This window comes from Aegilops tauschii, chromosome 4, assembly GCF_002575655.3.
Source record: "Aegilops tauschii subsp. strangulata cultivar AL8/78 chromosome 4, Aet v6.0, whole genome shotgun sequence".
NCBI lineage: Eukaryota > Viridiplantae > Streptophyta > Magnoliopsida > Poales > Poaceae > Aegilops > Aegilops tauschii.
In genome coordinates, this window is record NC_053038.3 from 479,998,611 (window position 1) to 480,009,031 (window position 10,421).

Below are 10,421 nucleotides of genomic sequence, written 5' to 3' on the forward strand. Positions count from 1 at the left end.
GGAGTCGTACTCGCCGTGATCCAATTCACCGATGACCGAGTGCCGAACGGACGGCACCTCCGCGTTCAACACACATACAGAGCAGCGACGTCTCCTCCTTCTTGATCCAGCAAGGGGGAAGGAGAGGTTGATGGAGATCCAGCAGCACGACGGCGTGGTGGTGGAAGTAGCGGGGTCTCGGCAGGGCTTCGCCAAGCTTCTGCGAGAGGGAGAGGTGTTGCAGGGGGAGAGGGAGGCGCCAGGGGCTGTCATGCTGCTGCCCTCCCTCCCCCCACTATATATAGGCCCCCTGGGGGGGGCGCCAGCCCTGGATCCCATCTACAAGGGGGGGCGGCGGCCAGGGGGGAAACTTGCCCCCCAAGTCAGGTGGGGCGCCCCCACCCCTAGGGTTTCCAACCCTAGGCGCAGGGGAAGGCCCATGGGGGGGCGCCCCAGCCCACTAGGGGCTGGTTCCCCTCCCACTTCAGCCCATGGGGCCCTCCGGGATAGGTGGCCCCACCCGGTGGACCCCCGGGACCCTTCCGGTGGTCCCGGTACAATACCGGTGACCCCCGAAACTTTCCCGGTGGCCGAAACTTGACTTCCTATATATAATTCTTCACCTCCGGATCATTCCGGAACTCCTCGTGACGTCCGGGATCTCATCCGGGACTCCGAACAACTTTCGGGTTTCCGCATACTAATATCTCTACAACCCTAGCGTCACCGAACCTTAAGTGTGTAGACCCTACGGGTTCGGGAGACATGCAGACATGACCGAGACGCCTCTCCGGTCAATAACCAACAGCGGGATCTGGATACCCATGTTGGCTCCCACATGTTCCACGATGATCTCATCGGATGAACCACGATGTCGAGGATTCAATCAATCCCGTATACAATTCCCTTTGTCAATTGGTACTTTACTTGCCCGAGATTCGATCGTCGGTATCCCAATACCTTGTTCAATCTCGTTACCGGCAAGTCACTTTACTCGTACCGTAATGCATGATCCCGTGGCTAACTCCTTAGTCACATTGAGCTCATTATGATGATGCATTACCGAGTGGGCCCAGAGATACCTCTCCGTCATACGGAGTGACAAATCCCAGTCTCGATCCGTGTCAACCCAACAGACACTTTCAGAGATACCCGTAGTGTGCCTTTATAGTCACCCAGTTACGTTGTGACGTTTGGCACACCCAAAGCACTCCTACGGTATCCGGGGGTTACACGATCTCATGGTCTAAGGAAAAGATACTTGACATTGGAAAAGCTCTAGCAAACGAACTACACGATCTTTTATGCTATGCTTAGGATTGGGTCTTGTCCATCACATCATTCTCCTAATGATGTGATCCCGTTATCAACGACATCCAATGTACATGGTCAGGAAACCATAACCATCTATTGATCAACGAGCTAGTCAACTAGAGGCTTACTAGGGACATGGTGTTGTCTATGTATCCACACATGTATCTGAGTTTCCTATCAATACAATTCTAGCATGGATAATAAACGATTACCATGAACAAGGAAATATAATAATAACCAATTTATTATTGCCTCTAGGGCATATTTCCAACATTATCATCAACGTGAAAAAAGGTCCTTCTAGTTTGGGTAGTCCTTTTATATCATCAGGAAATGTGTGAAGGATGGTTTGTCCCTAAATTTGGTTCGTCAGGTCTAACTTTTTCATGTGCGAGTTTATTTTAGTAGGGTTGTCCTACAGAGCCGATAACATGGTTATGCTTGTTAGTCCTCTGACAGACCAAGAATGATCACCTCAGCCTGGTCGGGGAGCGTGTGAGATCTGTATTTATGAGCGGCGTAAAGCATGAAGGAGTAACAGATTACCACGCCACGTGGCAGTAATTCCTCCATTTCCCCATACACCATGCATTAATCACGCACATGAACCGAGGGGGCGATTGATTAATTACCGTATGTATCGAGGTGCACGATGACTTTTCTGATAAGACGTGACTATGGTGGGGCCCTGGCCCACGTCCGCACGTTGACCATCAAGACGAAGGCACCTTGGAGCCACATGGGCTAACGGATGGGGTCGACCTATGATGCCAGAGCTAGGCCAGGCCATCATCACCAAGCCAAGCGCGGAAATACTTCGCGGCTAAGGAATGACCGCACGGGAGAGATTTCTGACATCTGGATCGGAATGGAAATGATGAGGTGCTTGGCGGAAACCGATGTGGGCATGAAGCTCCTCGGATGCAATCCAGCAATCAAGGAATTGGATATACCGATATAGGAGGATTCGTTAAATCAGTTTCAAGACCGACGATCTAAAGCCAAGATTTGCTCAGAAGAACCGTTGTGCGTCTAACTTAAAGACCGATATAGGGGCTACTGACGATGTCCCGGAGTAACTTAAACGGTATGGCCTTAGGCTGGTCGTGATGGGAGTATCATAAGCGGTATCATGTATGTCAACTAGACTTTTTGGATGATGTGGCACACAATTAAATGAAGAAAGAGAGGGTGTTGTATCATATTATGATATCGTATCATATTAAATGTTGTACTACTTTGTTGCATGCATGGCAATTAATAAGGCAACGAACGAAGATGACAATTAATAAGGCAACCTAAGATATTAACTTATGATACTATGCATTACGGAGGTAGTATCATATGCATGATATATGATACTTCCCATTACAACTAGCTGCTGGCTATAAACCAGTGCCATGTCATCTACAGCTCATCTTATAGCCAACATGTACAATAGTAGATCAAAAGAGTGTACTATTTTTTTATTATGTGGCCCACCTTTCATTCTCACAAAGTGCATAGGGGCACGTGCAGAGCTGGCTCTTCACGAAGAGCCCGCTTATCTTCTCTCTCCTCGAACTAAGCAAGAATATACTAATTTATTTCTTATAGCCCGCTGACTCAACTCTATTATATTTGCTCTTAGACTAGCCACAATGGGTAGTAACATACAGTAGTAACATGGGCCATGTTACTACTCTATGTTACTACCTCTATAGTGGGGAGTAACATATGTATAGTAACATGAAGCACTTCATTTATTAGGCTATAGACACATTTTGCCTTGATATGTGTGATGTTACTCATACTAGTAGTAACTAGCTATGTTACCACATGCCTCTCTTTCTTCATTTATTACTTGCCAAATCATCCATTTTATCTAGATATGTGTGATGTTACTACCTATGTTTCTCCCATTATGGGTAGTCTTAGTGGAAGCGTCGTTGACAATCAGGGAAGTGCAATCAAGGGCCACCAGGTAACATAGGAAGTAATTAACTCCTTGCCATAAGTCGCATAAGTAAACGCGGTAATTTCTGTAGCAGAACTAATTGCACAATTAATTCAGGACGATGTAATGCATAATCTGAAAACTTCTGTCTACGGCAGCAGGTGCATGAATCCAAGGAGATCTTCTTCCTTCCAAATTCAAAGAGAGAAAGAAACAACGAGATCGCAAGCCATGGAGGTCTATAAAAATTCTATTTGCATAAGGAACTCAGACGAAGATTACACACAAGAACGAACGAAGAGGTCAAACCCGGTTTAACGCGTCAACGTCGGAGCTCTCTTTCTTCTCGTCCCCGCCGGACCCCGACCCGCTCGGTCTTTCAACCGGCGCTCCGGACACGGGATGAATCCGTTTGCTGCCGCCGTGTTCCTCCCCGGCGTCCGAGTCCCCGCGGCTCTGCCGCTGCCATGACATGGACCGCAGGAACGAGGTCAGCCACCCCGGCGTCCTCTGATCCGCGGTGTCCGGATACTCTGCGGCGAGGCTAGCCGCCCGCCGGTGCCTCCGGACGGCGGCGAGCTCCTTCATGACGTGCTCTGGCAGCCTGAGAGTGTGCCGGTCCGGCGCATCCATGGCCGACTGCGTTCTGCGGTAGTGGTTGTACTCCGCGCCCGTGAACTCGTGCCTCCATACTGTACTGAAACTGGTGAGAGATTCAGCCGTGAAAGAGACCACTGAGCACTCCTCGTCGAGCTCCTCCGGCTCCTCCTGCACGGCCGTCTCCGTCAGGTAGCCGCGGCTCTCGGCGCCGGCCGGGATCGCGGGGGGCTCGGTGAGGTCGGCCCGGCAGAGCGGGCAGGTGACCGCGCCGGCGAGCCACGGGTCGATGCACTCCGGGTGGAAGACGTGGCAGCACGCCGGGAGGACCCGGAGCTCGTCGCAGTCCTCGAACTCGGTGAGGCAGACGGCGCACTCGAGCGGGCCCGACTTGGTGGTCGCCATGTGCGCCTTCACGTCGCCGTAGACGGCCGTCGGGAAGGCCTCCACGACCCCCCTGTCGATGCCGCGGGGGCGGCAGCGATCCGATTGGGCGGCGGCATCGACGGGCTGATCCGGGACCGTGCTACGGTACGGCCGGCGAGGGACGGGGTGCCCGCCGGTGCAGCGGTTGATGTAGATCGAAAAGAGGGTGAGGACGACGAAGGCCGCGATGAGGACGACGAGCACGACGACGGTGGTCGGCGAGAACCCGCCGGCGGTTCTGGACGAACGGGTGTGGCCCGTGCTGTTGCTCTGCTGAGCCAGAGACGGGAGCGCGGTCGATAGAAGCAGGAGGAAGAGGAGGGGCTGTGTGATCTGGCCGCGAGCCATTGCCGTCTCTTGGCAGGGGCGAACCGCCGGCGGCCGGACAGATTTATCGTGGCGCCGGAGAGAAAGAAAAAGAAAGAAAAGGAGGGAGGTTTTGATGGGAACGGGAAGTGTTTGATTACGCCGAACGAAAAAGTGTAACGTAAGATCAAGATGGGGATGTGCGTAGGGAATGTTTGTGCGGGACCACCAGTCAGGGACTGGGGTAAACAGGACGTGGTCATGTGGGACGGGGACGTGTAGCTCGCCTCGCCTTACCGGTGAGAGGTCGAAGAAGAGAGGGCGGCGGTGCGGCTGACCGAGCTTCTCATTGGCTGCTGACATGTTCGTCAGCCCAGGCAAATTACCTTATATAAAAAGATGAATTATTGGTCTCTCATTTCTCTAGCTTTTGTCTGGCGCGTAGTAATCGTGTGGACGATATCGAATGCCGGGTTATTTAAATTTAAATTTGTATAACCCTCTCATCTCATGCCTCTTTTCATGGCTGCATTTGGTCAGTCTTTGTGCACATATACGTCCCTTGTTCTTTTTTTTTGCGGGGCCTTGTTTACAGATTCAATGAGCCAAATTCTAACAATAGATAATTACTCCCTCTGTAAACTAATATAAGAGCGTTTAGATCACTATTTTAGTAATCTAAACGCTCTTATATTAATTTAAAGAGGGAGTATTAGGCTAGGCCTTTTAAAAGTAGAGTTTTATTACTCTACTTATTATTCTTCTCCAGGGTGCGGCGTAAGCAAAAATATGCTTGGGCGGTGCGGGTTCACATCACCTGCCATTGTTGATCATAGAAAAGCCAGCAAGAATGAGTCTTTGCTCCGGTTCAGTCCAAGAGCGCAGGTTAAAGACACCGACGGTGTGTATCGTAAATGTTTTTTCAAGGCGAATTAAAAGGTCCGGCCGAAGGATACCAAAAGCAGCGATTGGACGGCACCAGCATGCACCACTATCCGGTGTGGCTCAGCCTATCTTGGGTCAGACCACTTTCCGACCTGCCGGCCACCTGGTTCACGTACGCGCCACGCCTAGCACATCATACCCCCAAGCTGACGTGCTAGCGAATAATGAACGTAATATGAACGCAAGTTGGGATGGTTTTTCTGGTTTGATAAACACTAACGATGTCGAATCCTTGATTAATGTTCAGCGTAAATTTGGCGAGCCAAGATATATCTCCTCGGTGGTGGTACATTTTAGCGTTCTAGCAGCATGTTGTTGTTGATCGACAGGGTAGTCATACACAGTTTAGATTGTCCAAACCTTGCAACAATCAACCATTAAATGGGCAGTATTCTGCATGGATTTACTTTTGACTTTGCTGAATTATACAGTAGGAACTCTGAATCTAAAACCGTAAACCAAAATAACATAATTAATTTTCGAGGCTAACTAACTCGTGAAAAAACGGATCGGCCCCGCGTCGTCTCCAGGCGACACGGGCGGCAGCCATCTCCTCTGCCCTCCACCGATAGGATCTAAGTCTGCTCCCCTCGCCGTCGTCGGAGGACGTCGCCGGGCAAAGTCCCTGCGGCCGACGGCGACGGCGACGACTCATTCTACGTGCAGCGGCGGCGGATGCGTATGTGGCAGATGTGTTGTGCGGTAGGCCGGCGTCGCCCGGGGTATGAGCTGCACGGCGGCCTGTGATCTTGTCAGGGTCTTCCCTCTGGATCAAGTGGTCGATCAGCGGCTTCAAGTCGCAGGCTCGTAACTTCTCGTGCGGTGTCTCCTCCTCTGGCGGACGGCGTAGGGACTCCAGATCGTGGCTGAAAGGCATCTCATTTGCATGTGTCAAGCACATACGAAGGTACATGATGCATGCTTACATGGATGAACGGTGGCTCACCAGGCATCTCTTGGATCTTCGTGCATGGAGCCGTCTGATGGCCCTTGTGGGCTCTTGGCGGCGCACTTGATCCTGAAGTGCGGTGACTCCTTGCTACAGTTGGCGCAATGGCTCGCTTACGGATGTGTTGTCATCTACGATTACATCTTACACGGGCATGGTTACGAGACCTCGCGATCCCATGAAGGTTCGCGACCGGCAACCATGGATCTGGTGGTGACCACCCGCGGCGCTATGATCCACGGCTTGGTGGTGGTGATTCAGATTCGGTCGACCGAGTGAGGGTGACTGCACACTGTGCTGCAACGACCTCCTACGGCTCCACAACAACGGTGGTCATTGCAAGATCTTTGGTCCATCTCAGGATCCAGTGGTTGACTTCGGCAGTGGGATGCAAATTATGAGCGACCACTTGACGCAGAGGAATGGTTGTGCAGTGGCGGCGGTCACATCGCATCTAACTGCTTGGATCGTGGAAAAGTGGTGGCGACAACACTTGCATGACTTCGATGGTGGTGCTACTCGAGCATCCGGTCGCGAGATCCGGGGTGAAAGCCTAGGTCTGAACCGAACTGGTTATGCCTGACAATGGCGATGTTTTTTTACGTCGTTACCTTGTTGAAGGCATTGTCCGGATATGCCCCGACTGATTCTTCAAGGTGAAAACCTAGATTCTGCCCTTGGTGGTTGAATCCGGTAACGACGCCGCTTGAGTGTCGCTCCCTTCTTGAAGGCGTTTTTTTTGCGTGGTTTCTTGAAGACGTTACAGTTGAAGAATCTCGTTGTCTGTGTTGTGTCATTAGATAATTGGTGCGGATATGGTGTTTACTGTAGTTTGCGGATCGTGGCTCTGATCACTTTGGGTTTTTCTTTTTTCCTCGGCTACGCATAGCTTTGGTTTTATATGACTTTGCTATTCGCTGCCGTGTTTTTTGTGTGTGTGCGTTTGTGTTGGCTGTGTGCATCTTAATTATGCAGAGGCCGAGTGTGTGCCTTGATGCTCCTTTATGAGCTAATAAAATCCACCCTTTGTAAAAAAAAAACATAATTAATTTCCCAAATGCTACACAACTAAGAAGTTCCGCGGCATCTTCATTGGAGTAATACCATCACGTTACTGCGACCAAGCGATGTATGGCAAATCCTATTTCGCACGGAACACGCACTCGTGATCGAACTGGGCCTGCCCATTTCATTGTTTATGCATCGCTCATGGGTTCTGCGGATTTTTTTTCATTTGTTAGTTAAATTTGGTTTTCTAGTTATTCTGGGTCGGTTTCTTCTTGATTTCAGCTAAATTTTTTTATTTATTTTATCCTTTTCGTTTTGTTTTCTATATTTCCATTCATTAATCCAATTTTTTTCTTTTTCCCCTTTCAATTTCCAATTTTCATTTTATATGTTCAATCGGATTTTTCTCAAGTTCAGAGTTTTTTTTAAATCCTCGATAATATTCAGACTTGCCAATATATTTTTTATATTTACAGTATTATTCAAATTCAAATTTGTTTTAATATTTATGAACATATTCTAAAATCACAGATGTTATTCAAAATTGTAAACATTTTCTTCATTTTATAACATTTCTTAAAATGTATGAATGTTTTGGAAGACTTAATAACATTTTTAAAAGTTGACAACATTTTCCAAGTTCATCATTTTTAAAAAAATATATGCAATTCTTCCGTAATATATTATTTTATTTCGAAATATAAACATATGAATTGGGTGAGTAAGAGACCTAGGGTGCGTTACGTCGTAACCGACAACAAACCGAAGAAACGACAAAAGGAAAAAAACATGGTTATTACTGGGCAATGGCTCGGGCCGGTTGAGCGCTGCGCTCGGTTCCTCTACTATTTTGTGGTCGGATCATAGTCCCTGCGCAGGTCGGGGATACCTATAAACGCACACCTCCTGCGTGTTAATGGGCCTACCCACTGAGCGGTTCTGTGACTTCCCTAAACCAGGTTTTAATTATGTGTTCTTTTTATCTATATTTATTTTTCAATTTACATTTTTGTATAGTTAGAAAACATTGTTTGAATTCACATGACTCTTAAAAATCACGAAAATTATTTGAAACAGAAATATTTTAAAATTCTTGAATATTTTAAAATTTGTGAACAATTTTGAAAACATGAATATCTGTTAAAACGTGAACATTTTTTCGATTCATTAACATTTTTTTGATTTCACGCACAATTTTTAATTCGTGGAATATTGTTGAATTCATGAAGATTTATTCAATTTGCAAACATTTTTTGAATGCACGAACATTTCTCTGAATTCACAGATATTTTTTGAATTCATACTCAATTTCAAAAGTTGAACATTTTTTATTCATGAACAGTTTTGAAAATTTGTGATATTTGTATTCCCGATTATTTTAAAATTTATATTTTTTTAAAATTCATAAATATTTTGTTAATTAACCAACAATTTGTGTGAAAAGTGTTTTAAATTGGTGAATCTTTTTAAAATTCCTGAACACCTTTTCTATTGACGACCATTGAAAAAAGAAAATAAAAACGATTTTTTAATAGAAAATAAAAAGACTGAAAATAAAACTGCTCCCGCACTAGGCGGCCCCTAAGTGTGGGTGCTTGCTACCCTCCGTGCATCCTATCTGGTAACTAGGAGGTCCCTATTCCATGCTCATGCGCAAAATAGGAGGATTTTCTATGTCTGGTCAACAAGGTAATTTGTATATTTATTTTCACCAGAAAGGAAAGATTCAGTTCCAAGGATAACAACAGCACCATAATTTCTCTCTAAAAAAGCAGACAACATACTTCAGCTCTGCTCTCATCGGTGCATAAATTATATATCTTGCAATGTATCCTTCTCCGCCTCACGCGTTCCACTCACGGGCCGCGACCCATTAAGAGCAGCACCGTTTGGGCGTCTTTTCTTTCCGATGAGCTTTTCGGTTGGTATTTCTAGTTTTTACATTTCTTTTTGCTGGTTTTATTCTACTTATTTCTTCGTTGGTTTTCTGTTTTTTCCTTTAGTTTTCTATTATTTTTATGTTTTATTCTTTTTATTGAAATACATGTTAAACTTTTTTCCAATTTTCATTGTACATTTTTTGTATACATGTTAAACATTTTCATATACGTCGGTCATTTTTTAAATACATGATGAAGGGGGGGGGGTGTGAAGGAAATATGCCCTAGAGGCAATAATAAAGTTGTTATTTATATTTTCTTATATCATGATAAATGTTTATTATTCATGCTAGAATTGTATTAACCGGAAACTTGATACATGTGTGGATACATAGACAAAACAGAGTGTCCCTAGTATGCCTCTACTTGACTAGCTCGTTAATCAAAGATGGTTAAGTTACTTAGCCATAGACATGTGTTGTCATTTGATGAACGGGATCACATCATTAGAGAATGATGTGATGGACAAGACCCATCCGTTAGCTTGGCATAATGATCGTTTAGTTTTATTGCTATTGCTTTCTTCATGACTTATACATGTTCCTCTAACTATGAAATTATGCAACTCCCGAATACCGAAGGAATACCTTGTGTGCTATCAAACATCACAACGTAACGGGGTGATTATAAAGATGCTCTACAGGTGTCTCCAAAGGTGTTTGTTGGGTTGACATAGATCAAGATTAAGATTTGTCACTCCGTGTTTCGGAGAGGTACCTCTCGGTAATGCACATCACTATAAGCCTTGCAAGCAATGTGACTAATGAGTTAGTTGCGGGATGATGCATTACGAAACGAGTAAAGAGACTTACCGGTATCGAGATTGAACTAGGTATGATGATACCGACGATCGAATCTCGGGCAAGTAACATACTGATGACAAAGGGAACAACGTATGTTGTTATGCGATTTGACCGATAAAGATCTTCGTAGAATATGTAGGAGTCAATATGAGCATCCAGGTTCTGCTATTGTTTATTGACCGGAGATGTGTCTCGGTCATGTCTGCATAGTTCTCAAA

At 46.2% G+C, this 10,421-nt stretch overlaps 1 protein-coding gene across 1 annotated transcript; it reads right to left on the minus strand.

The window, feature by feature from the left end:
• Positions 1-3,337: 3,337 nt before the first annotated feature.
• On the minus strand, positions 3,338-4,784 carry LOC109738590 (E3 ubiquitin-protein ligase Os03g0188200). Its single transcript, XM_020297689.4, has one exon. The coding sequence runs from the start codon at positions 4,598-4,600 to the stop codon at positions 3,533-3,535; it is 1,068 nt and encodes a 355-aa protein (XP_020153278.1). The 5' UTR covers positions 4,601-4,784; the 3' UTR covers positions 3,338-3,532.
• Positions 4,785-10,421: the final 5,637 nt, after the last annotated feature.

Bases quoted from the DNA above. Each gene is read 5' to 3' on its own strand.
- LOC109738590 (XM_020297689.4), bottom strand. From the start codon at position 4,600: ATGGCTCGCGGCCAGATCACACAGCCCCTCCTCTTCCTCCTGCTTCTA.